General features: G+C 53.6%; 10 protein-coding genes across 10 annotated transcripts; 5 read left to right on the forward strand and 5 right to left on the reverse strand.

Moving 5' to 3' along the window:
• Nucleotides 1-2,034: 2,034 nt before the first annotated feature.
• ASPACDRAFT_1883880 (uncharacterized protein) lies at nt 2,035-3,660 on the forward strand (the record flags this gene model as incomplete). Its single annotated transcript, XM_020198354.1, has 7 exons — nt 2,035-2,083; nt 2,124-2,261; nt 2,294-2,426; nt 2,465-2,665; nt 2,704-2,937; nt 3,010-3,257; nt 3,359-3,660. 7 exons carry the CDS (start codon nt 2,035-2,037, stop codon nt 3,658-3,660), a joined length of 1,305 nt encoding a protein of 434 aa, XP_020051157.1.
• Nucleotides 3,661-4,285: 625 nt separating this feature from the next.
• On the reverse strand, nt 4,286-5,007 carry ASPACDRAFT_48512 (uncharacterized protein; the record flags this gene model as incomplete). Its single annotated transcript, XM_020202146.1, has 3 exons — nt 4,286-4,368; nt 4,427-4,639; nt 4,722-5,007. The coding sequence occupies 3 exons, from the start codon at nt 5,005-5,007 to the stop codon at nt 4,286-4,288; spliced, it is 582 nt and encodes a 193-aa protein (XP_020051158.1).
• A 2,897-nt stretch (nt 5,008-7,904) lies between these two features.
• Nucleotides 7,905-9,252, forward strand: ASPACDRAFT_64967 (uncharacterized protein; the record flags this gene model as incomplete). Its single annotated transcript, XM_020204059.1, has 3 exons — nt 7,905-7,932; nt 8,442-8,689; nt 8,752-9,252. The coding sequence occupies 3 exons, from the start codon at nt 7,905-7,907 to the stop codon at nt 9,250-9,252; spliced, it is 777 nt and encodes a 258-aa protein (XP_020051159.1).
• A 68-nt stretch (nt 9,253-9,320) lies between these two features.
• ASPACDRAFT_48514 (TauD/TfdA dioxygenase family protein) lies at nt 9,321-10,591 on the reverse strand (the record flags this gene model as incomplete). The annotated part of the gene is made up of 3 exons (XM_020202147.1): nt 9,321-9,495; nt 9,545-10,086; nt 10,148-10,591. 3 exons carry the CDS (start codon nt 10,589-10,591, stop codon nt 9,321-9,323), a joined length of 1,161 nt encoding a protein of 386 aa, XP_020051160.1.
• A 187-nt stretch (nt 10,592-10,778) lies between these two features.
• Nucleotides 10,779-12,968, forward strand: ASPACDRAFT_1860708 (putative FAD dependent oxidoreductase). Its single transcript, XM_020197765.1, has 5 exons — nt 10,779-11,355; nt 11,411-11,536; nt 11,586-11,859; nt 11,912-12,058; nt 12,113-12,968. Exons 1-5 carry the CDS (start codon nt 11,225-11,227, stop codon nt 12,911-12,913), a joined length of 1,479 nt encoding a protein of 492 aa, XP_020051161.1. The 5' UTR covers nt 10,779-11,224; the 3' UTR covers nt 12,914-12,968.
• A 460-nt stretch (nt 12,969-13,428) lies between these two features.
• On the forward strand, nt 13,429-15,613 carry ASPACDRAFT_37324 (putative MFS transporter Liz1/Seo1; the record flags this gene model as incomplete). The annotated part of the gene is made up of 12 exons (XM_020200287.1): nt 13,429-13,606; nt 13,669-13,726; nt 13,786-13,924; nt 13,981-14,059; nt 14,095-14,311; nt 14,383-14,488; nt 14,560-14,684; nt 14,755-14,799; nt 14,853-14,956; nt 15,013-15,068; nt 15,137-15,252; nt 15,388-15,613. 12 exons carry the CDS (start codon nt 13,429-13,431, stop codon nt 15,611-15,613), a joined length of 1,449 nt encoding a protein of 482 aa, XP_020051162.1.
• A 379-nt stretch (nt 15,614-15,992) lies between these two features.
• On the reverse strand, nt 15,993-17,539 carry ASPACDRAFT_1892212 (uncharacterized protein). Its single transcript, XM_020198660.1, has 2 exons — nt 16,802-17,539; nt 15,993-16,774 (listed from the first exon to the last, which is right to left on the reverse strand). Exons 1-2 carry the CDS (start codon nt 17,460-17,462, stop codon nt 16,245-16,247), a joined length of 1,191 nt encoding a protein of 396 aa, XP_020051163.1. The 5' UTR covers nt 17,463-17,539; the 3' UTR covers nt 15,993-16,244.
• Nucleotides 17,540-19,906: 2,367 nt separating this feature from the next.
• ASPACDRAFT_48518 (cobalamin-independent methionine synthase II family protein) lies at nt 19,907-21,187 on the reverse strand (the record flags this gene model as incomplete). The annotated part of the gene is made up of 2 exons (XM_020202148.1): nt 19,907-20,874; nt 20,929-21,187. The coding sequence occupies 2 exons, from the start codon at nt 21,185-21,187 to the stop codon at nt 19,907-19,909; spliced, it is 1,227 nt and encodes a 408-aa protein (XP_020051164.1).
• A 593-nt stretch (nt 21,188-21,780) lies between these two features.
• On the reverse strand, nt 21,781-23,034 carry ASPACDRAFT_48519 (ceramidase; the record flags this gene model as incomplete). The annotated part of the gene is made up of 5 exons (XM_020202149.1): nt 21,781-21,934; nt 22,191-22,464; nt 22,553-22,696; nt 22,761-22,900; nt 22,979-23,034. The coding sequence occupies 5 exons, from the start codon at nt 23,032-23,034 to the stop codon at nt 21,781-21,783; spliced, it is 768 nt and encodes a 255-aa protein (XP_020051165.1).
• A 321-nt stretch (nt 23,035-23,355) lies between these two features.
• ASPACDRAFT_127997 (uncharacterized protein) lies at nt 23,356-25,107 on the forward strand. Its single transcript, XM_020197091.1, has 3 exons — nt 23,356-24,182; nt 24,268-24,630; nt 24,685-25,107. Exons 1-3 carry the CDS (start codon nt 23,589-23,591, stop codon nt 24,757-24,759), a joined length of 1,032 nt encoding a protein of 343 aa, XP_020051166.1. The 5' UTR covers nt 23,356-23,588; the 3' UTR covers nt 24,760-25,107.
• The last annotated feature ends 76 nt before the right edge of the window (nt 25,108-25,183 follow it).

Genomic DNA, 25,183 nt, shown 5'->3' on the forward strand with positions numbered 1-25,183 from the left:
AGCTCTTTCCACCGTGTTGTGTTGACAAAGGTGCTGGGTGACACAAGGTTTATATGTCCTTCGTCACCAGAAACGCGGGGTAGTCACGAGAGGGTGTGCGATGCAGCACAAACAGCTGGGAGCAAATACTACCACTGCACCGCCTTTATCCCTGCTCTGCGATGATCTGGATGATTGGGTGGATGGGTGGGTATTGGTTGGCATTGATGGTCCGGGTCGACGCTGGCGCTGATGTCGCCCCTGGAACCGACCACCGGTTGAGCTCCCCTCCTCCCGTACGAATGACAAGTAACCCTACTGTGCAACCAGATGTCCCCCAGGCACTGCTTTCATAAGGTGCTTGGATGGACTGATCGACGCTGGGGTGGCGTTGTTGTTTCCAAGGGTATTTCAGGCCGAGTTAGGAAGCCGCTGATTCGTACACCTACTTGCTTCCACGGCGATGATCAGTCTACTTATGCATATGAGGGCTATAAAGGGACAGGACCAGTAGGCGTGATATGCAGACAGGGGTTGAGACATTAAGTGTGCCAGGTTGCCTTACTGAATAGAAATATCGTGATGCATGATAGTTGTATAATGTCTTGATAGCAACCCGAATGTGAATGTTCTTTGTCTCATCTACTATGTTCATCAAGGCCGTAATACCACAAGCTACTAAACTGCTTCCTAAAGTTTATGACCTATCTAGCACACATGGAAACATGAATGAAAAAGTCGATGCAGCGTGGCAAGACTGATCGAAATACAACACGTAGTCTCATGGCAGGAAAAGCCAGACTTGCTGATCTTAGCTCCGAAGCATGACCCCGCTGGTAGTGATGAGCTCACTGAGACTCACTCAAGCTAGTGATCTCTTGCCCTTCCCTGATTTCGTAACTCATGAGGTGAATATCACCGCTACTTGTATGTATACCTTAGGTGTCACTCCTCCCGGAACGCGCTATCTTGTCGCTGACGTTGCTTTCATGCCTCATATTCTTGACCCAAGCCAATGTGATGACCCGGTATATGGCACTTTTCTATTTTTGGTTTTGAATTGCCCCGAAGCTGGATATGGTGTGTCGAAACAGAGGTATAGAGTCAAATCGTCGTGGCAGAGTCCCCGGAAGCCATGATGATGTAGTATCGCTCAAACTCCTTCTTATTATGACTAAAGACCTAAGCTCCAGGGATAAAGTATGGTCTCAGGTGAAGTCTCCAAGTGCTTGATTAACTAGGATACAGGGTTGATATGGATGCCATCGGTCTATACATTGTGGAAGAATCCCTTGGCAGCTATTGAAATTATGCACCCACTACAATGCAGCTTACTCAGCGGAAACCTAATTATGTGGTTTACAGTGGGCCTTGCCAACCACCACTTCCTCTCTGCCGGAATTCCCTTCCGGAGGCATTTCGAGGAGGTTCTAAATCAGGTATAGTAGATAGAAGATTCGATGAATCTGTTATCGACCTCCTTCCCTGGTTTAGCTCTTGCTAGCGCCAGCGCGCGCCTGATGACTCTATGATGCTAGCTCAAGTCCCCCGAGCGAGCCCCGCTACCAGGACGACATAGCATCACAGTCGGTACGCTAACGGGGTGTTGCGGGCTGTTCCGATTCATTCAACCTTGACGCCGAAATATAAACCCAAGCGTTCCTACCCGAACAATGCTATCGATCGCCGCCATTCACATACACGCTTGACGGATTCCAGGACGGAGAAATCATGTCTCAATCCCTCTTCATTGCTCAGACGACCGACCCGGTCCTAGATTTGCGTGACTTGAGTCTGTTATCTCAACACACATCGGGTCCTCGAACCTCTCTGTCTGAGCAGCGAGAGTCATTCGACAGTAGCCGAAATGTGCAAGCTTCTCCACTGTCGCGTAGTAGAATGGTGATTCTCATCACTACCCTCACGGGCATCACGTTCGTCGGAAGCATGAGCAGCGGGCTTTCGACTATCGGATTACCTGTGATAACAGCCGATTTTCAAACTACCAGATAACCTGCTGATGTGGTAAAACTTCATAGTCCTACACATGGCAATATGTCTGATGAGAGCATATATGATCTACTAGGCCGGTATCGGTGTACCAGTAAGTGGTCAGTCTCCGTTGTAAATAATCCATCGCTAAGCGCGCAGCAGTCTCGCAAACGGATGCTGCCTGCTTCTGGCAGGGTCTATGGCGGACCTTATGAGCAACCGGATGATCAATCTACTGGGCTGCCTTCTACTGGCCGTGTTCATTCTAGATTGCGGGGTAGCCGAATCTGGTATCCAGTTGATCCTAATTCGGACCTTCAAGGCATAGCAACTTCAATGTGTCTTCCCACAGCTTTTAGCATCTTGACCCGGACTTTACCAATGGGTAAGCCAAGGAATATTGGCTTCGCTTTCTTGGGTCTAGGACAGCCTCTGGGATTTGCGGTCGGGCTTGTGTTTGGGGGTCTTTTCCAAGGATCTCGCTGGGTTGGAGATTCGGTTTCTATCTTTGCGCCGGCGTTACCGGGACTCTCATGGTTATCAACTACTTCGAACTTCCACGGGATGCTGCCCGCGAACCCATCACCTTGCGTAGGCTAAGAGCAGAGATCGACTGGATTGGCATAATCCTTTCAAGCTCTTGCCTAGGAATTTTCTCCTACGTGTTCGCCTATGTACTATACACACCTAGCACGTTTGGCGGCGGGCGGAGCCTGCTGACGATGGTCACAGTACTATCTCTGACGATCCATCCAATGTCCACAAAGCTCAGAACATCGCCCTGCCTTGCTGCGCGGGCGCCATGATTCCTGGGTTTCGGGTCTGGATGGGCAGGCGTGAACGGGCGGGAAGGCCTGCCTGGATCCCAAACTCTCTGTGGAAGAATACGGCATTCTCGTCCATGTGTGTCATTGTTCTTTTCTCCTGGGCGGTGCTAAACAGCGTGACAACCATTCTCAGTCTCTTGTAAGTTGATTCCGGACGACGATAGCCCCGTCTGCACAATGGGAACAATCGTCTCTAAATACCATCCCGCAGCTTCCAAGAAGTTCAAGAGCTATCCGGCTTCCAGTCTGCTCTTCGCTTCTTCCCAATTGTCATCCCTGACGTTCTCCTGAACCTGGGAACAGGTCTCTTGGTTCACCGTGTGTATGCGAATCACTTAGTGCTTGTGAGCTCGTTACTCAGCGCTGGGTCTCCCTTGCTCATGGCCATCATTGACCCTCATTGGTCCTGGTGGTACTGTGCTTTCTGGGCGGTTCTGCTAAGCCCCCTTTCGGCTGATGGTAAGCCTTCCAAAGCTTCTCTTTTCCTCCTTGGTCGAAAAATATAAGATCAAACATGAGACCAAGTTTCTGACCACGGCCCCTGGGCACATCCTACAAAGTGATCTTTACAATTGCCAACCTGATAGTCGCGGACGCTTTCACCCCCCAGACGCGCGGCCCGGCGGGTGCCGTCTTCAACACGATCGCGGAATTCGGAACCTCGCTGGGACTCACCATCTTTGCCATCATCTCCGCGGGCGTCACGCGGGATTCCTCGATCGCGGACAAGCAGTCCCACGAGGCACTCATGGTTGGCTACCGCGCCGTCTTCTGGACGTGCTTTGGGCTCATGCTGGGGGCTTGTGGTGTTGGATTGTGGGGGCTGCGGAATGTTGGTCGGATTGGGTTGAAGAGGGAGTGATCGCTGAATGTCAGGGCTCTGAACTACCACGTGTTGGTTGCAACGGAGGCCTAGAGCAGATGGATGCTGGAACATCCTTTGTTCTTCCTTTTTAAGAAGAAACAAAAGAAGAATATCCATGCTAAGCATGAGTGAATAGAATCTTGGCAGGTTTGCTTCTTTTCGCAGGCTAAAATTATACGATGAACTAGTAGCAAATCAAAATACGTTAGAGGAGTTTTGAGGAATGTTTTGTCCCAGGATGGAGGAAAGTAAAGGCGATAGTAAAAGAAAGTACCAGTCCTCCTATAGAATAGACCTGAACGAGTATACCTGAACTAGGGTGATGCAACGAAGATAGGAGACAAGATTTCATAAGGTGTATTGCTTAGAAATTGACTTCTGGAAATAGTCACAGTCTCTTGAGGCTGTGGATAAATACTGATTCCCCATTGATATCGATCATGCCCACTGCCCTCTCCCCTCCCAGCGTCGAGATCTAGATGACCAGCCCTTGTACGAGACAATCTCCTTCAACGTCTCTAAACAACAATATCCTCCAACCTCACAAGATGCATTGCACGCATTGCCCACATCACCACACATGAAGCATCCCCCCCCCCCCGAATCTGCTAAAAGGAATCATCTAAAACAAATTGTCCTCGAAATCTGGCATCGACCGCTTTCGCTTACGGTCCTCGATACCAAGAAACTCGCCCCCATTGGAAGCTATTGACTCCACCCGAGGCGCAATTGACAAAAGACAGCAGCGGGCCACAGTACACACTGGGGTCAAAATACGCCACCTTGCCCAGTTTCAGGTAGCCTTCATAGGTGCCGCCATGGTCCAGAGACAGACACTGCGTGCCGCACACCTTATCATTATCTACCGTGGTCAGGTAATGGTAGAGAGCGCCGTGGATCGTCTCCTGCTGGGCGGTCGTATCACAGTTGCGGCCGGTCGCGTAGTACTCGTACGACCAGCCGTCAATGGAGGCCGCTGCTCGTGGTGCAGCTTTTCTCGTGGCTCTGGGCCCAGATGAGCCCCGCGATGGCAGACGAGATGGTGTATACGTAGCTACCGATCGTGGCGCAGGCCGCCACCGCGGTGATCTTTTCGCAGACCGTCATGGGGGTTCGAGCTACTAGCGACGACGTGGTGCTGCTCACATCTGAGGCCATTGCCTTGCGAGAGGTGAGGTTGGATACTGTCTCGCTGTCGTCGAGATGCAGACGATACCACGAATCAGGCAGCGGTTGGCCGTTTATGAGCTGGCCATCGGTAGCAGAAGAGAGGGAAGATGGTTGAGATAGCGTGACACCATAGAATGTGTTTAATGTCAGCATCGACGCCGCGAGAAACCGCATAGTACCAGCAGATGGAGGAGATCAGGATTCCAGATATAGAGAGACGAGACACGAAGGCGACGAGATCCATGGACTTGTCTTGTTGGATGAGGGCTTGGACGTGAACCAAGGATTGATTGAGCCACAGATGAAGGTAACAGCGCCCTTTATATGCTATTTATTCGATTTGGAGCTCTGTAGTATGAGACTGGTGGCATGAAGCTTCGGCCGAAGAAAGTGGCGTGTTAGAGAGTCGCTTGCATGGAAAGGGCTTAGATATGGCTAGACTACAGCTATCTAGTGTCTTGATAGCTCGCCTTGAAATGGCGCCCCTCACAGTATAGGTCCTTATCAGCGAAGGACTATAGTCGTTGGCTCTGGATCTTCTGTGGTGGTATCGGGCGCAATCCTCGCCTTTCTCCGCCGTGCCCTTCTGGTAATAGTAACAACCCCAGCAGCAGCAGTATAAGCTCTTCGTCTTCTCTTCCTGGTTTCCTTTCTTTTGCCAAATTGTAGGAACCTGATTCAACTCCAACTCAAGCGCTAGGGGAGTCTCATTCGTCAGCCTAAGACTACTATAGCCGGCGTGAGGTTTCTGAGACATGTGGGTAAACACTAGCCTCATTGCTGAAAACGCATCGCAGCATTGCCTCGGAACCACTTCCCACTACGAGACGGCGCCACAAGTCTTATTCTCCCATGCACATCATCGGCTAGGGCTTCGAGAGTGAGACCCTGTTGTCCCATTCACTTGAGAAACAACAGAATTGATTATTTGAGACTAATATCTTCTATACTCTGAGAAGACCCTTACCTAGTAGCACTACGCTTCCGGCTAGGGACTTACACCCGAGATCGCACGCAACCTACTCCTATACTTGTCATCGTGTTATATATCCCAAAGACAAGCAACCCGAAGACAAGCAACCAATTTAGCATCTGGTGAAATGGATTCGGCCTGGCTATTCAATCCAGGGAACGCTTGGTCTACAGTAGCCAAACTGCACTTCTTGCTTTGATCAGACACCCCATTGACTGAACTTTGAGGGAACAAAAATACTTGCATTAGGCTGGAAAGTAGCTGGAGTCACCACATCTTCAGATTGGCTGGAGGAAGTCCCACTTGGTGCAACGCTTGTTGTACCCAGTCGTCGCCCCACACCCTCGCAACCATAAAATCGCGCAAATTCGGGACGTCACTGGGGCTTAGCATCTTTGCTGTTTGACCCCCAGGTATTACACAGGAACTTTCCTCCACGGACAAAAAATCTCCGGTGTACGGAGATTCGGCTTTAGACTTATGCAGAGGGCCGGTGGTGCTGTAATATAAATGTTGCAGAATATCGGTCGGTGGCTTGAAGAGGGAGTAATCAATGGGGTTCGGGTTCTGGAGTGTGCCGCGTGTTGTTTATGATGAAGGCTCAGAGGCTTCCTTAATCCGGCGGAGGAGCGAATTCGAGGTACTTTAAAGGTTCAAGCCATGTCTGATACTGGGATGACGGAAACAAAGAGGCAATCGTAGAGTAGAATTATGAGTTACTCAATCGAAACTAAATCACCCGGGTACAACGCGAGGGATAGAGGTGAAGAAGTCCGATGAGGCGTTAAAATGCAGCTCCTGTTTAGAAACTGACCTTTGAAATCGTGAGATGAGGAGTACATGATCGGATTGTACTATGTGAGACTGTCTTCGATTGCAGTGAAGGTGCCCACGACAGTGACTAATTACCTACTAGTACTATGTTTACAGTCTGCTGTGCTAGTCAGATGCCAAGTAGGTGAGTGTGCCTTCGTCAGGTGGTATTAGGCTCGACTTTCTGCCATTTATACCCAGATCTTTGTGATATGGTACTTCCACTTACCGGGCTCCGCTACTACAGAAAATTAAGCTACTCAATTGTCATGTTTCGAAGATTTGATGTCGGGGTCGCGATCACAATTATATCTGCTGTCAATGCCTGGGCCATCCTAGCAGATTGGAGCCTAAGACCACCACAAGATGAGAGGTGCCTTTTATCTCTTCCGCGTGCTTACTAGACCGCTCATATCGTACGCTGTGGCTACTTGCAGATAAACCGATCGACGACGAACACATATTCTTTACATTTCACAACGGGTCGATATCACCTAGGTGACCAGGCTATATCGCTTAAGCTTCCGAACATCACGCAAAAAGAGTTGGACTTCACCGATTCCTCTTTCTTCAATTTGAACCCGGAACGGCGCCTGCCTACAACAACTGAGGTGAGAGCCCTGTCGAAGCTTTCAATCCAAGCGACGCCGTCAGGCTAGGCAGCCACTCGCCGTAGTCCAATACCAAGGGTAGATGGGTCACGTCTGGACTGGACGATCTGAAGCGCTTGCAGTTGGATATATCCCTGCGAGACCAGATGGTGAATTTACTCTGTGGTCCACTCCTGACATCGTTGTTCGTGGTCTGTGCCCACAGAAAGTAAGTAGGTGACATGTTGGTCTTGTGGTGGAAGGGCGAAGAAGCTTACATCGTTCACCGAGGCCATGAAGTCCTGGCATATACGGAGGTTTCCACCTGAGCCGCGGCAATTTCGATGGTCCCTTTTGGATTGGTGTCTAAAAGATCACGAGCCCCCTCTGGCCAGTCATAAATATGTAAGAAGTCAACCTGACCCATAGGCCACCCCTGGCAAGGTCGGTTGGTCTGATCTGGGCTGTAACCTCGTTTGAACTGAAGTGAACAGCCCGCCATTGGGGCACCTACGACATGAATTAGGCTACCATCCGGGGCGCCCTCTGCTCTTGGCACGAATATGGCAAAGTGAGCGCGCTGGGAGGGTGCGTGCCGGTAGGCCACAAGATGAATGGTACGCGGGGTCATACTGGGCGTTTCGTGTTGCCGGAATGCTTGTGTATGTTGACTTCTCAGTGTTTGTACTGAGACCATGGCTACCTTGGGCATGTCTGGACAATGTAAGCAACAATCAAGGATGTTGACATTGAATGTCTTGCTTGTCTTCCTTGAGCAAGCCTTGTGGCCCACTAGTAGGCGTCAAGAGCTGCCAAAGGTACATCCAAGGCCAATCAGCGAAATGAATGCCCTCGGAATAATATTCAAGCCAGCCATTGCGGTCGTGTGATAACTGGGAGCAGACGGACGACGACGTTGACTTGACGGCGCACCTTACATTACTAGGCCACAACATAAGGTCAACCATGGCATCATGGATCGGTGCTCAATTTCAAGGCTGATAAGCATGACTTTCTTAGGCGCCAGCTAGTATCTCTAAAGGAGCTGAGCTGGTCCCCGCACTAGTTGACGATAAGATAAGCAAAGCATCACGTGTCTGAAGTCTTATCCGACCGACCGGCGGAAGAGCATGGAAAGGAAAATGTCCCCCAACTCTTCTTTCTTCCTATGCACGCAGCCCCACCGAGGATGGCGACCGCAGGCAATGGCCGAACACATACAAAGCAAACAGGTACTCCAGACTACGATGATCCACTCTTCTGGGATAATAAGTTCTCTAGTGGTCGCGATGTCGGCGAATGGTTGAACCCTGGCGAACCGCTCGTCGACGCGGTCATGTCGCATCTGGACCGCTGCCCCGCGCTCGATGAGCCAGCACCCTCACCTCGTGCCTTGCACCTCGGACCCGGTATCTCCAAGCTGGGATCGAAACTCTGCGATGAGTTTATAAAGCGTGGTTGGCCCGGGAGCCAAATACTTGTTAGTTATGGACGGCCCCTGCACGTGTACAACCATCAGCTTACGCGAAGCTGTCGCAACAGAACGTGGATTTCTCCTTCGAGGCCGTCCGCATTGGTCGCGAAACAGAAGCCACAAAGGAACAGTTGCAGGCGATGCACTGGATGCAAGTCGATCTACGGTCTTGGGATGACGTCTCCAGGACGATCCCGTACGGTCCCTTCGATGTGGTATTTGACAAGAGCACCAGTGATGCGATCGCGACGGCGGCGCCCTTGACATTCCTCCCCGCTTCTGAAGCATCGAACACATGTCCGACTATCCGACAGACTATGAAGGAATATGGAGAGACAACATTGTCGCCGGTGGAGGTACTGGCTCTGCATCTGGCACCGTTGACGCAGAAAGGCGCCATCTGGGCCACGATATCCTACTCGATTACGCGCTATGACAACTTGCCTTACTTGACTCGATACTGGAACATGAATTCTCGAACTCCCCTGAGAGCCCCGAAAGGCGAGACCTCGTCCTTTGCTCATACGCCGGACGTCTTCCACTGGCTCTATACCCTGGAGCGGAAATGATACATCACAATGAATTTCAACCTGGCATACCGATCCACCGCTTCATCATATTCAATGTCATTTCCTTCTCAATTGTTCACTCTGGCTAATTCTTCCTTCTCCGCATTGTCCAGCAAGCCCAAACTCTCTCTGCGGGTCGGAGCCTTCGGGTCAAAGAATGGCTTCTCCGCCAAGGACGTGACTCTAGTGCCGTGCCGTGGCTCAGTGCCCTCATAATCCCAGCTAGCGTTATGGATGGTGATTCTGCAAGTTGTTAGTCTTGGTTTGATATACCAGATGTAGGGCAACTGACCGGTTGTCCCAAAGAACACTCGTTCTAGGGCTCCACTTGAACCTCACTTGGATGTCAATGTTCTTCTCAAACACGTCACACAAGTAGCCCAGAATGAGATCGCTCTCGGCCTTATCAAGGCCCACAATACGGTCGGTCATTGCTCGATTCACCCAGAGCGCTTTCCAGCCGGTCGCAGGGTGGACACGAACCAAGGGGTGTTCACGTTCGACATACTTTGGGCCCTGCTCCGGGTGTTTGCGATCTAGATAAGGGTGTGCAGATCGGTAGATTGCTGTTCGCCCGTCGATGATCTTACGAAACGCGGGCGATAGCTTTTCGTACGCCGCGTAGCCACTGGCCCAGAGGGTGTCTCCTCCAATACTGGGGATAGTGTCATTGTGCAGGTGGGTCACTCCCGCGGGCTGACGCTCGTGGACGAGATCTGTATGCCAGCGGGAGGCACCTCCGGGGTTGCGGAAGTTTGCCGGGCGCTCTGTTGCTTGCAGAGCAGGCCAGATTACTGTTACGCCAGGAACGCCAGGCACTTGCGGGACTTGAGGCTTAAAGACGCAGAACGATATCAGCCGTCACTCCGTAGCCATAGGATGCTCAGATGCTTACATGGACCTCAATCTCGCCAAACCACTCACCCAGCTCCTTCTGTTGTTGCGGCGAGATGTCCTGATCCCGGAAAAAGACCACACTGCGCTCCGCGATCAGAAGGCCTAGCTCGTCTTTCTGCTGGTCGGTGAGGTCCTTTAGTTGTAGGCCTACTATCTCGGTTCCGATGTGCCTGGTCAAGTGGATCACCTCCTTGGCGGCTGATAAGAGCGCTTTCTTCTCGGGATCCGCTCGACTACCCGGGTCCACATGTGGGCGGTCATAGTCACGGATGCTGTAGACATCGTCTAGATACAAAGGACGTGATGGGCGATAAGGATAACCTTCCGAGAGATCGATGCCTGCTTTCTCCAGGCGTTCCTGGGTTGCTGGTGGGAGCGGGAGCGTTTGCTTCAACGGTTCCGCCACATCGACAATCCGGGGGTCAATCGGTGCTGGAGCCATGGGTACGAATTATTTTGATTGATTTAGAACTTATTTCTTGGGACCTAGCTTTTGGTCTTAGCTGCAGCTACAGCTTTTAATGTCCATTATTTAAGTGCTTCAGTCAATTATCCTCCCCAGACACAACACCGCGCAATAGCCGGAGTGGGATCACATCATCGTTGCACGGCATTGCGCCTTTGCATCCCACTCGTCCTATGAACTCGAAACCGTGGGATTTATGCTCAGAAACCCCTCCTTTCTGTCCTCTTCCCCTCATTTGACTCAGTCCTTATCTTTTCCAACCGAACCTTCCAACACGCATGGGTCTCCACTCGGCAGTTAGCTTAGGAATCACCATGCAGGGATACGATGGCCTCATCATACTGCATTTGTAATGCATTCAGCATCATGATCCGGTTGGTCAATGCCACCATCGTGGATCAGGGCGCTGACGTTCGAGCGATAATCGGTCCTAGGCTACATGGACTTTCGCTTCGGTCCAGTTGGTGGGACTATTACACCTTATGCGCCTGAGATAGCGTTAGCGATATGGGCCCATGAACAGTACTCTTAATGTCACGGTATACGGCCATCGCTTCGAGAGGATGGTAAAATTTACGCAAACCTGGGTCCCTTATTCTCGACATCACCATGACCCGTCACATCCAACACGTCGCTGTCATCGGGGCCGGCATCAGCGGGGTCACGTCCGCCGGCCATCTGCTTGCTGCAGGCATTAATGTCACGGTGTTTGAGCGGAATCATGCCGCTGGTGGTGTGTGGTATGTGTGACCTTCTCCTTTGGTGGGCGCAGAGTCGTGTTAACCAGAAGCATAGGCTCTACGATGAGCGGAAGCCTCTTGAACCGAACTACCCGGCTATGAAGCCATCCATATCCGAGCGGCACAGGGAGGGCGAAAAGTCTGATGAAGACTCGCTGCCGCTGAAGCATGCTCCTCCTGGGTAGGTGTTGCCATCCGCGCTGTAGCTGTGTCAGTGCTGACGGTGGTAGGCCTTGCTATGTCGGTCTAAAGAATAACGTCGAGACGACGTTGATGCGGGTGAAGCTCAATGCCTGGCCAGAGGGTACGCCAGAGTTTGTCAGCCACACGGTGATGAAGGAGTATATCCAGGACACGTCAAGAAAGGCTGGCGCCGATGGAGTCACTATCTATGGCGCGCGCGTGACCAGCGTCAAAAAAGACGGGCATAAATGGCATGTCACCTGGTCGACTCTGCGAGAGGATGGGAAATCGAAGAGTTTGAAAGAACACGAGGAGACAGCGGTAGGTCTTATGAAAGCGCGTGGAAGACTGTGATACTGATATACATGACTAGACATTTGATGCGGTCATCGTGGCTTCCGGTCACTACCATGCGCCCCGCGTACCGGATATTCCCGGACTTTCAGACACAAAGACAAGATGGCCCACGCGGATCATTCATTCAAAAGCCTATCGAAAGCCTAACGCATACAAGGACAAGGTATGAACCTCAGTCTCGGAAAGTCGAGACGAACAGGAGTAACCGTTGCACCAGAACGTTCTACTTATCGGAGGCGGAGTATCATCCACCGACGTGGCCAAAGAGATCGGCCCGTTCGCTAAGCGGGTCTACCAAAGCACACGGAATGGCATATTCGATCTGCCATCCAGCATCCTTCCGGACAATGCGGCCAGAGTTGGCGAAGTGGAGCGCTTCGAGATCACCAACAAGAACGGAACAGTTTCCGACGACCAAGCGCTCCCGCTGAACATCCATCTCAAATCCGGCCAAAAGCTGTGCGAGATCGACGATGTGATCATATGCACCGGCTACCATATCACGTTGCCCTTCCTGCCGGAACTTCACGACGATGCGACACCAGCCGAGAAAGCGAATGAGACGATCCTTGTTACCGACGGAACGCAGGTGCACAACCTACACAAAGATATCTTCTACATCCCGGATCCCACTCTCGCTTTCGTGGGCGTCCCCTACTATACAGCAACCTTCACCCTGTTCGAGTTCCAAGCAATCGTTGTCGCGAACGTGTTCGCGGGGATCGCTCAAGTTCCGTCAGAGGATGATATGCGGAAGGAGTATGCCGAGAAGATCAAAACGAAAGGCAGCGGCAAGACCTTTCATTCGCTCAAGGATGTCGAGGAGGTATATGTGGACGATCTGATGGGCTGGATCAATAAGTATAGAGAGAAGCGCGGATTGCCTGTCATTGACGGCCATACGGAGACCTGGCATACAGCCAAGGCGATCCAGCGCGAACGAGTCAAAGGGTTAATTGGCGGAGGGAGCGCGAGACGAGATAGTGGCGTTGGCGAGCAGTGGATATCCTGTCATTAGACTGGAACTTCAGATATTGGTAGAAATAGAGCATACAGCCTAGCGCATACAGCCGAAGTAGGGTCTACGCCGGGACCAACTCTTGGTCAAGGCACATCATCTGCATCGTCGATGACGAGCTTCCAATACCCTATGACAACCAGTGATTAATGCATCCCCCTCACGCCTTAGACCTCCCGCATGATCACCAACAAGCACGATTCCTTATCTCCGAGATACTTGAGCGCTCACAGGCTGACATTTTCATGCACGAATGGCGTGAGTGGGGTAGGTAATGATGACTCGGTTGTGTTGTATTGTCCCAGCTCCGAGATCGTTGCGAGAGGGGAACAGCTCTGCTGGATCAGGTTGTACGGTCAGTCAAATTCAATCGAAGAAGAATAGGCCATACGTTCTCTTCGTAGTAGTCAGTGACCTCATTAGGATGACGTGTCATATCATGCAAGAGGCTTCCATACCTCTTATTTCTTTTGAAGCTCGCGGCTAGGGATACTCAGATCAAGACGACAGCCGCAATGGCTCCCTCACCAGCTATAGTAGACGAGAGCGCTGTCTCCTCATCTGAACCCATTGTCCACAAAGCACCCAAGCGCAAATGGGTCAGTTACATCTGGGATACCTTCGACAAGTCGCCCGAGGAGCGTCGACTTCTCTTCAAGCTTGACACGGCGATATTGACTTTTGCAACTCTCGGTGGGCTTCCCAGGACATATCCAACATTGCTTACGATTCTAATCGACCCTCTCATTTTCCAGGATACTTCATCAAATACCTCGACCAAGTGAACATCAACAATGCCTTCGTCTCCGGGATGTTCGTACACAAACCCGAACATTCACACTCCATACTCCAACCCGACTAACTCCCGCCAGGAAAGAAGACCTCGGGCTATATGGCAACCAACTGAACTACATGCAAGCCTGCTGGACGGTGGGCTATGTCATTGGCGAGATCCCGAGTAACATGCTTCTCACACGAGTGCGCCCTCGCTACTGGATTCCCGCCATGGAGGTTTGCCCTGCCATACCCCTCATTCATCACCCATCCCAGCTCTAACAACACGCCAGCTCCTCTGGACAATCCTAACCTTCACACTCTCCCGGGCCAAAACCCCAACGCACTTCTATGTTCTGCGGTTCTTCATCGGTACTCGACCCCCTGCCCCTCCAGCGCACCCCCAGCCCAGCTAACCCACACGGAATGGCAAAAAGGACTAGCCGAAAGCTCCTTCTATCCCGGGATGCAATACATAATCGGCTGCTGGTACCGCAAGGACGAGCTCGCGAAGCGATCATGCATCTTTCACACGAGCAGCGGGATCGGGAGTATGTTCTCGGGGTACCTGATGGCGGGGGTGTATCGGCTGGGCGGGAGGGGCGGGTTTAAGGGGTGGCAGTGGTATATCCCCATGGACCTATCCTCATCGTGTTGACAAGTTGTTGAAAAGTATAAACTCACGAGAAAAACAGGCTATTCCTCGTCGACGGGATCATCTCCCTCCCCGTCGCGCTGAGCGGGTTTTTTGTCTTGCCGGACGTGCCGGAGATCTCGGAGCCGTGGTATTTGTCTCGCGAGGTGAGTCGCTCTCTCAGTCCTGGGTACAGCACAGTGCATGACGGACCTGATAATCGATGCTACTGGGGTAGGAGGTGAAACTCGCGCAGAAACGGATGCAGCTCGAAGGCCGCCAGAACCGGCAGCCCTACACCAAGGCCAAGCTGAAGAAGATCTTTGGCTCGTGGCATATTTATATGCTGACTTTGGTTTACATGTGAGTCCTCCTACACCTCCATCAACTGGTACTGTATGAGGGGATGGCTAATGGGATCATCTGATGACAGCACGTTCAACAACGGGGCAGCGGGCGCGCAGCCTGTTTTCCAGCAGTACGTGCACCCTTTCACATTAGGGAAGGCTGAGCCTGATAGGTAAGGGATAGATTTCTTAAAGCCTCCACGCGCCCCAAGTACACGATCGACCAGATCAACGCCTACCCGACGCTCACCTCGGCGGTGCAGGTGGTCACCACCCTAATCTACGCGTGTAGGTCCATCCATCCACCACTCTGGGCATACACGTCGTACTGAAAAAAAGCGCAGGGACCAGCGATACCATCCTCCGCGGCAAACGCTGGCCGTGGATTATTTTCGGCGGAGTATTCCACCCTCCCGACCCACCACTTTCCTTCTCACTCAAGCCCACGAAAAGGCTAACCACCAGAAGTGCATAAACATAACCTGCTACATCTCCCTCGCGATCTGGGATATCCCCGTAGGCTGGAAATGGACTTGCTACATCCTGTCCGGCGCGGGGTTCGGGCTGAGTGGGTTGTGTATGGCGTACGTCTTTGCCTTTGCGTTACCATTTCTTCTACCTTATAACCAACCCCCCCCCTTCTCCCTCCAATCCCTCGTTCGGGATCATCTTGAGTGTTTTGGCGGGCATCGGATAAGACAAGCTGACAAAAGGCACAGCTGGGCCCACGAGATCTGCACGGCCGACAACGAGGAGCGCGCCCTCGTGGTCGGGAGCATGAACGAGATGGCCTACGTGTTCCAGGCGTGGCTGCCCCTCGTCGTGTGGCAGCAGGTCGATGCGCCGCGGTACCGGAGCGGATTTGTGGCGGCCACGGTTATCTCGGGGTTGTTGATTGTGGTGACGGTCGCCACGGCGTGGTTGCAGGGGTGGGAGGAGAGGTGAGTTTGTTCTTCTGGCACATGATTAGGAGAGTGGATTGGGGTGGGTTGATGCTGATTCTGCTGTCTGTAGGGCGACAAGTCTGGTTGGGAGTTTGGAGGGGGAGGAGGGGAGTCGGGCTCGTTTGGGGGTATGGGCTGGGTCCTTGGATGGGGAGGGGCGGGAGGATGTGGGGGAGGAGCGCGAGCGGGAGGGGGCTGCTGTGAAGGATTAGGGGCAGTATTTGGGTTGAGGGTGGTTGGTTTGGGGATGTTGGGAGTGGGTGGGCTACGTTGGTGGAGAAGGATCTGGTGAACTCATGTGTTCTAATGACTTCATTTTGGATGCTGGATATATTCGATGTGAAGAGTAAATATAGCTACCATATAAATGCAAGGATGAAGCCGTTTTCAAATAGCAGAATAGTCTGATTCAAGCTGCCTGATTATTGTACTGTACATAATTCTCCACCAAGACAGTTCTCTGGCCTATATCGTATGCGCAGACCCATGGTTCGTACTCAATCGAACGCTTCCTCCACATGCCTTCTCCATTAGTCGAAGAGCGGTGCTTATAGAGGTTATCCACAACCTAAACATCGAACAGTCGAAGGAGTGTATACGCAGCGCGAGAAACAGAATCTTCCCACACAAGCTTAGAAAGAGCCGGAAGCACCGGTGGGGGCAGCGCCGGAAGGAGCGCCCGAGGGCTCAGCACCGGCACCACCGAAGGAGCCAGAAGGAGACGGGCCCTGGCCACCGAAAGAACCGGAGGGCGAGGGACCTTGCCCACCAACAGAGCCGGAAGGAGAAGCGCCCCCGGGGAACCCGGACGGGGAGGCACCCTGACCTCCGAAACCAGAAGAGCCACCGCTAGCAAAGCCAGAGGGGGAAGCGCCCTGGCCACCGAAGGAGCCGGAGGGGAAAGAGCCACCAACGGTGCCGGAGGGAGAGGGGCCTTCAGAAGAGCTGCCGCTGGAGCCGGAAGAGCCACCCTCCTGGCCCTGTCGGCCCTGTCCGCTCTCGTGGGAGGATCCCTCGGAGGAGGAACCCTGGTTCTGGTCGAACTGGCGGCGCTCGACCTTCTGCTCAGACTCAGAGGAAGCGTTGTCTGAGGACTGGCCTTGCTTGTTGCCGCTGTGGCCGCCGTGGTGGCTCTGCGAGCCGTGACCCTGCTGAGGGGAGCCGGAGGGAGAAGCACCCTCGGGGAAACCGGAGGGAGAAGCACCCTCGGGGAAACCGGAGGGAGAAGCACCCTCGGGGAAACCGGAGGGAGAAGCACCCTCGGGGAAACCGGAGGGAGAGGCGCCACCAGGGAAGCCAGACGGAGAGGCACCACCAGGGAAACCAGAGGGAGAAGCGCCACCGGGGAAGCCAGAGGGAGAGGCACCACCAGGGAAACCAGAGGGAGAAGCGCCGCCCTGACCACCAACGCCGCCAGAGGGGGAGGGGCCGTTGGGGGATCCGGAGGGAACAGTGCCTCCAAACGAGCCGGAAGGAGAAGCACCACCGAAGCCACCAGAAGGAGCAGCGGTGGGAGCAGAGCCACCCTCGGTGAAGGAGGCCGGGATCTCGACCTGACGCTTCTGGTGGTCCTCAGGACCTCCGGAAGGAGCAGCACCGGAGAAGGTCACCGAGGGGAATGCCTGACCGCCAGCGGAAGCATCTCCAGAACCACCGTGTCCACCCTGCTGACCGAAGCCACTAGGGCCACCAGAGGGAGCAGGTCCAGCCGAGCCAGATGGAGGAGGGTTCTGGAAGGCCGCAGTACCGGTGGGCTGAACACCAGTTTGTGTGGGAGCCTGTTCGCCGAAGACGGGCAGGGCGGAGGTGTAGCCGAGGATACAGGCGATGGCGAATGCGGAGAGCTTCATCTTGTAGATTGACTGTATGGGTGGGAAGGGAAAGAGAAAGACAATTAAAAGACTAAGAAAGTAGAAGGAATGTGGATTGAAGTTTTCTTCGTTGAAAGGACAGGTGATGGGCGTTCAGATCAACTGAGCTGCTTGATTTCCAAAGGTGAACTGAATGGATCGAGGTGAGGTTTTATAGCACGACGTCTTCATACCGACGCGCTCTTTGATACATACGTACATGCTGATCTCGATATTCGTCATGTTTCTGAGCCGCCGACTTCGGGTGGCAGAACTCTGAGACGTTGACTGTTCGCGATAAATCACCAGGCTATTCTGGACCCAGAGACCCCGAGGGTGGATCGATCACGGCTGGCGCTGGACCCCCACTCGACTAATAATGTTGAAGCATGCTAGTGGGCCTGGGTCAGTGCGGGTGAGTCTAATACCTAGAGACAGGGCTGAGGCTAAAGGAATTCGGTCTGTGAGCCATGCAGTCATGCAAGAGTGGACGCGGAAAAGAGAAGGAAAGGGAAAATGACGAGTGACGGTGGCTGAATCCATGTGTCGTCACGGGACACCCGTTGTTTCATCTTTGCTTTGCTCTTTCTATCGTCTTTCCCTTGTGGCTTGTCCTCGAAAGCAATAACGTCCTCGACAAGACGCTATTCTGCGTGACTATGAACTGCTTGCAGGTCCAATACAACAAAATCTCCGAATATCGCTGTCACTCGAGACGGATATGCTTGCCGATGGTACCTATGGGTTCAGATCGTCGGTGGAGGAGATCAACCTCGTCTGATAATCTCTGCCCAATGATGGTGGGTGGATGGAGTTGCGATCATCCATTCACTCAAGTACAGACCACGGCGGTTGTGGCTGTTCCGAATTGGTGGGTATGTGATGTCTACACGTCCCACCCCAGCGGCAAGCTGGAAGGACCTTGCAATTGATTCACCTAGCCCTCAACCTAGTCCTGCCGACTCGAGCTTGTCTGCTTAGGCCCCACGTTACTATCTTCAGCAAGGATCGAACCTAGGGGCCATTGACGTCTGCTAAAAGCATGCTGAACCAGCCACGGATCATAGACGGGAATGTGATGCAGTGACAGTGCCAAACAGGAGACTGGGGAAGCTTGCGTCTCAGGATGACAGATGGCAGGGGCCACTGCGGCAAAATGCTGACGTGGGCGAGATCTTTCTCTGACTCCTTGGCATGCGGTTCGATACTGCCAATTGTCTGCTGCATGCTCCGATCCAGCAGAGCATGAGCTTGAGTAAATCGTGGACAGAGGACCCTTCAGGGCCTTCATCACATTCCCGGCGCCTAGTCGCATTCGCCAAGGTGACCCTGGATTTTCCCGTGCGAGGACGGGGACGGGACATAGTCGGGAAAACCGATGGAATAGGGAAATGGGCGTAGAGAGGATGTAGGTAGGAGCTTAAGCGAGTGGAACAGTAGGCATTCTGGATGAAACCTGATTTGATGCGTGGCGGAAGAAGCTGGCGTGGCCCTTTTGCAGATCAGAGGGTCTGCTGCCGCTGATTGGTGGTTCCGTCCACGCGGCCTAAAGCTCGCTTCGGGATGTTTCACCTTATTTCCCTCAAAGCAAACCAAACTGCATTCTACGACATGGTATCACGATTGCTGACCTTCACGTCAACTTACCCATACAATGCCAAAAAGCACGTCTTCAATCACGACAAAGATGTAGCAAACAGCATCATGCATGAATTTGGTGAATAGGTCAATTCTAGGGCTGAGCCGTAGGGTTAGGCTGTTTGGACTAGATTGCAGATCTTGGCTTTTGACCCTGTTGACCTTGGTGCCACAGACCACCACATCCCTTGGTTCTGGCCCTTGGCTGCTTCCGCTTACACATCCATACATGGTTGTTGAAGTTGCCACTGGGCTTGATCCGTGATAGGAATAGCTTCAGGGGCGGGTACTTCACCGGTACAGCTCTACAGACCGTCTCCAGTGCTTGGCCGGTTACCCGACTCCAACGAGCCGCGATCAGCATCCAATGAAACACCTCCCAGGGTACATTCGTAGCTCTTCCGGACGCATCGTCACTCAGCCGGAAACCGATGAAGCGACCAAGCACTGGTCCTAAATCCCTCACGGAGTTCATCATCCCAACTTTGGTGACGAGCTTAGGAGGGTTTCCTGAACGCAAGACCAACGTCCGCAATAGCCGCTTCTACACTCACCAACTCCAACTCTAACTGCACTGAGAAAATGTCAAACATCACTTGTTGCATTGAATTCATCAACCAAGGTCGGCCCAATCCCCCCCCCAAGTGCACTATATACATGCCGCCCGCAGTCATTCTGATTACGTCTGTTGAATACATATCTCGTGTCACATCGTCACAATTTCCGTTCGCTGTTGAAATGCCCAGAAAAATATCCCTTTAACTCCTGCCCGCCCCCAAGTAACCATATCAGTAAGCCATACTGACCTAAGGCTGGCCCCAGATCTCATCAGCGATCTCGCGAACCAAGCCCAGCTTCTTCTTCTCATCCTCGAGGCTCAGCGGGTAGCCGCTCTCGTGGGTGCTGAACCCGCACTGCGGGCTGACGCAGATGCGGTTGAGGGCCTCCTCGCGGGACTCGCCGCTGCCGGCACTCACGAACTCGGCGGCGCGGTAGACGCGCTCCTTCATGGCCTCCTTGTCCTCGAGGGCGCGGAGCTTGGTGCTGATGATGCCGACGACGACGTTCTTGTTCTTGGGCAGGTAGCGGAGGGGCTCGAAGCCGCCGGAGCGCTCGTTGTCGTACTCGAGGTAGAAGGTGTGGACGTTGAGGTCCTGGAAGAGCTTCTGGGCGATGATGTCGTAGGAGCCCTCGGCGAAGTGGCGGCCGCCGATGAAGTTGCCGCGGCACAGGTGGATGCCCGTGTGGAAGTCGGCGGGCAGGTCGCGGAGGCAGTCGTTGTACAGCTGGATGTAGGCATCCAGCAGGTCCTCGACGGTGCCGAGGTTGTCGGGGTCGGCCTCCCAGCCCTGGCGGAAGGCCGTCGAGCAGAAGTAGGCCATCCCGGGGTCGTCAAACTGCACGTTGCGCAGCCCCGCCGCGTACAGCGCCGCCAGCTCCGCCCGGTACACCTGGGCCACGTCGCGGAAGTACTCGGCGTCGCTGGCGTACGCCTCCGGGCTGTAGGCCTTGCCCTGCTTGTAGCGCATGTGGAACCAGGCCGGCGTGATCATCGTCAGCTTGATGGTGCCCCACTCGCTCTCGGGCAGGGCCTGCTGCACCAGCCGCAGCTCGTGCAGGTTCGACACGGACTTCTCCGCGCTCCAGGACAGTTTCGAGCCGGCGATCACCGAGTCGCCCGGCATCACCTTGCGGTCCTTCTCGATCAGGCTGACCACGTCCGGGTGGTACAGCCGGAACATCGAGGCCTCCGCGTCCTGCAGACGGACGGTTCCTGCAGCGTTCAGTCAGCCCGTCGTTCTCCTTTCGTCCGATGATGGAGGCATACCCTCAAACTCATCCCACATCTGCCCCCAGAACCGCGTCCGGTTGAACTCGCCCGAGGTGACGGCCTTGTAGCCCAGATCCCGCTGCAGCTGGACCACCTCGCCGACCGTCTGCTTCTCGACCGCGTGCAACCCCGCCTCCTCCTCGGACACGCCCGTGTCGCGGATCCTCTCGCGCACCTCCAGAAGGTTCTGGGGCCGGAGCAAGGAACCCATGTGTTCGGCCCGGAAGGGCGGGGCACTGTGCAGTTGGAAGGACATTGTGTGGATTCAGTCAACCTTTCTCAAGCTCTATGCTATGCAACAAAGAGAAAAATAGGAAAGACTCAACAAGAGGGAAAAGCTGACAAGAAATAGAAAAAACTGAAAAGTGAAAAGAGGGGAGAAAGATGGGGAATCCCCTGCTTAGCCTCGAGGCCCCGCATTTTGTTTTTTTGCCATGTTCCTATTTGCCATGCGGGACCGGGCTGTTCGCCCTACGGTAGGTGGTGGCGATCAACGTTTGACTTGCGTCTCGTCCAAGCGCGTTTCTCACACGTTTACACTTTTGGGAGTGTTGTTTTGCAGGGAGCTAAGCTTTGCGGAGTTCTGTCTGGGGCCCCGCGCACTCGATTATCTTTGGTTGTTTTGCAATTACTAATGCCCAGAGCAGGATAGCCACGGGCGACGAAGCTGGATTTTATGTACTCGTATGAGTACAAATTGTGCATGTGGAGGAGGGGTGGGGTCAGGATATGTGGGAGGTGGGGCCAGAATGTGGAGAGGAAATGCCGTCGGATTACTCATATCGAGGCATACCACCACACACACACCACAGAACGAGGTACAACTGAACGAGTTGGAAACAGCAACCCTCACTCCTTCACCTTGGCTTCTGTTGTCCTGCTGACCATCCAACTCAACGGCCACGCCACCGACCTCTGCAGATCCGCATGCTCCGCGCCAGAGACAAGGTGGTCAATCACCGCGATAAAGGTGTAAGCGCCCACCCCGGTGAAGATATGCCACCTAAACACCGCCAGTCTTAGCATCAACTCTCATCACACAAACCAACTCGTATCTGCGGGCTAGACAATGAGGAAAAGTGACTCACCACCCATGCAACTCCAACCCAAACGCCCACGGCACCCCCACCGCCGCCCTCCACCTTCGCAAAACCGGACAAGCCCAGCCGTCCACCAGCCAGACGGCATACCAAGCAGTCATCAGCATAGTTGTTACTCAGTAGATAACAGGAACGGGGATAGACAGACCAGCCCCAAACCGCACCAACGCCCACAACTCCTCCCTCGCAACGGACCCCCGGCTCGTCCGCTGCTGGATCAACTGCATCGTCCGCACCCCGATGACCGTCACACTGCCCACAAAGCTCACCGCGTGGAGGACCAGCTCGTCCGTCGCAACGTGCACGGCCGCGAGGCCCAGCAGCGTGGCTCCCAGCGCCAGCGCCATGCGCGACGAGGTCTGTGCGCTGGTGTTGACGGTCAGCACGCGGTGGAGGAGCGGGGTGGTGGTGAGGAGCATGGAGAGGTCGTCCACTGTTTTAGCCCGGCAATAGGGTGGTGGTGGTCAGTGTTGCGCGGTTAGATTAGAAGTGTAAGCTGGAGAAGGAGGAAAGAGACGCACTCATCTGCGTGTGATACTTCAGACTCAGGTGGAATCCAGCGGAGCAGAGGCCTACGCCGATGAGGCCGTAGTATGGGATACGGCGCGAAAATGATGGAGAGGGTTGGTGCGGGAGATGACGGAGGCCGTGGAGGGCGTAGAGAGCTGGACTGGGATTAGGTTTTGTCGTTTCCGTTTGGGGAGAGTGTCGCGAGGGTGTGGGGGTTACTGTAGGTGAGGTTGGTCAGGGTGTTGTTGAATTCGGCGATGTAGCGGGTTATGGTATAGTCCTGGTTACAGAAGTTAAATATTATTGCCATGCGGTTGGGGTTACTGGTGTATTTGGTGGGAGATACCTCGTCGCAGAAACTGGATGAAGATTGTTAACTTGGCGATGGCACTAGGAAGATGGGGCCGGAGACAGTGTGTACTTCGGTCGAGACTTACTTTGCATGGGATGTTGGCGGGCCCCAGAATGCGTCCGTTGAAATTGGAGAACTCATTATCATGATCGGGTGCGTGTAGATGGTAGTTGTTGTGAGTGTTGTTGTCAGGTGTTGGCTTGTTGCGGGCTACAGGAGCTTTTTTTGCGATTGGAAGCTAGGCATCAGTGAAAGCTTCAACCAAAAGCGGTAACCAGCTCTTTGTCCTTGCTAATCTCAATGTCGACAGCCGGATTTGTTAACCTGTTGCGAACCCTGTCACCGTCTTACGTGAGATTTTCGGGAGCAGGGGAACCTTGATCAGGATAATGTTGCCTGAAGCCTCCCGGAGGAACTTCTTTCGGCGTTTTCAAAGATAGAAAAACATAACGAAAAGAAAAGCACTAAGAAAGTAACCTCCTTATAGTTGGAAAGCACTGAGCATCCATTCTATACTTCCAAGTATCATGTTCTTGACCCTAGCATGTAAGTAGGAAATCGAACACTTCTAGAAATATATCGTACGACTAGCAAAAGCGGGGTACGAACCCATCAACCCCACCCACAACACCCCAACGGACTCTCCAACTCGATCGTGCACATCCACTCAACCACCCCCTGCAAGCAAAGTAAAGATGCCACCCACCAAAACCATCTGCATCATCGGCATAACCGGCAACCAAGGCCACTCCGTTGCCCGCCGCTTCCTACAGGACCCAACCTTCCACGTCCGGGGCCTCACCCGCAACCCACACAGTCCGACCGCGCAGACCCTCGCCCAGCAAGGCGTCGAGCTCATCCCCGCCGACCTCAACGACCCGACCAGTTTACTCCCGGCCTTTCAAGGCGCAAACATCATCTTCAGCGTCACTAACTACTGGGAACCCTTCTTCAGCCCGGCCGGTCGCCAGCAGGCCGCCGCCGCCGGCATCTCGCCTCGCGAGCACGCCTACCGGGTGGAGCGGCAGCAGGGGCAGAACATCGCCGATGCGGCGGCGCAGACGGTGGACTCGCTCGATGCGAACGGGTTCATTGTCTCGACGCTGAGCCACGCGACGCGATGCAGCGGGGGCCGGTTTCGGGAGCTGTACCATTTCGATGCCAAGGCGGAGGTGTTCCCCGATTATGTACGGGCGAGGTATCCGGCGCTGGCGGCGAAGATTTCATGTGTGCAGACGGGGTACTTTACCTCGAGTTATAAGCTGGTTCCCGGGGCGTATTTTGGGAAGGTATGTTGTTCCCTTCTAGGGAGAGCTTAGTGTTGCGTTGGGTCGGAGCATGAGGAGGTAAGGGTTGGCTGACTCGGGTGTTTAGGGCAAGACGGAGGACGGGGAGGATGTGTTGGAGATGACCTTCACCACAGCCCCGGATGCTGTGGTGCCCCATCTCGATGTGCAAACTGATCTAGGTGGGTTTGTGTATGCGGTTGCTCAGATGCCGCCCGGGAGGAGTTATATGGTCTGTGGGACGAGGTGCAGTTGGGCAGAGTATATGAGGATTTGGGGCAATGTGAACGCGGTGGCGGCGCGGTATCGGCAGATCACGCTCGAGGAGCTCATTGCAAAAGCGCCCGAACCGGAGTTTGGCCGCGAAGTGGGGGATATGTTCTCCTATTCGACGGATCCGGGGTATGATGGGGGTGATGGGAGCTTGTTGACGGCGGAGGATATACGAAGGGTGAGACATGTTGTCTATCTATGGATGTGTGGGTTGAGGGCTGACTTCTTTCAGGCAGGAATTGATTGTCCGATGACAAGCTTGGAGGAATGGATCAGGAGGGAAGATTGGTCGACTGTTCTGGGTTGAGTATGTCGAAATTGCTTCGACGTGCGGTTAATTTAAGAAACACATGAGCTATACACCGGAAGACTCCTTTTGTTCTGGAAAAAAAGACTGTTTACCGCAATTGTCAAATCGTTAGCTGCGAGCAGTGTGCGGGGTCGACCAAAGTTTAAAATGTGTTGACAGCACTGTGGACGCAGATCAGCTACATTGGTGCCAGGGCTCTTCACAAGCTTCCACTGAGATATGTTGCTAAGATTAGCGAACGACGCTTCAGATAATTTGCGTGACTTCTGTAAGGCTCCCAAATGAAAATAGATGTGCTGAGGTGAATAATGCAAGATGCAAGAAATTGACCCACCCGAGACCCCTAATGATGGCATAGCCTTAATTCTCTCCACTGTCAGCGGTAATCCTCTTTGTTTCATCTTAGCAATGCCTTTTGGTG

Source organism: Aspergillus aculeatus (assembly GCF_001890905.1).
Source record: "Aspergillus aculeatus ATCC 16872 unplaced genomic scaffold ASPACscaffold_24, whole genome shotgun sequence".
Lineage (NCBI taxonomy): Eukaryota > Fungi > Ascomycota > Eurotiomycetes > Eurotiales > Aspergillaceae > Aspergillus > Aspergillus aculeatus.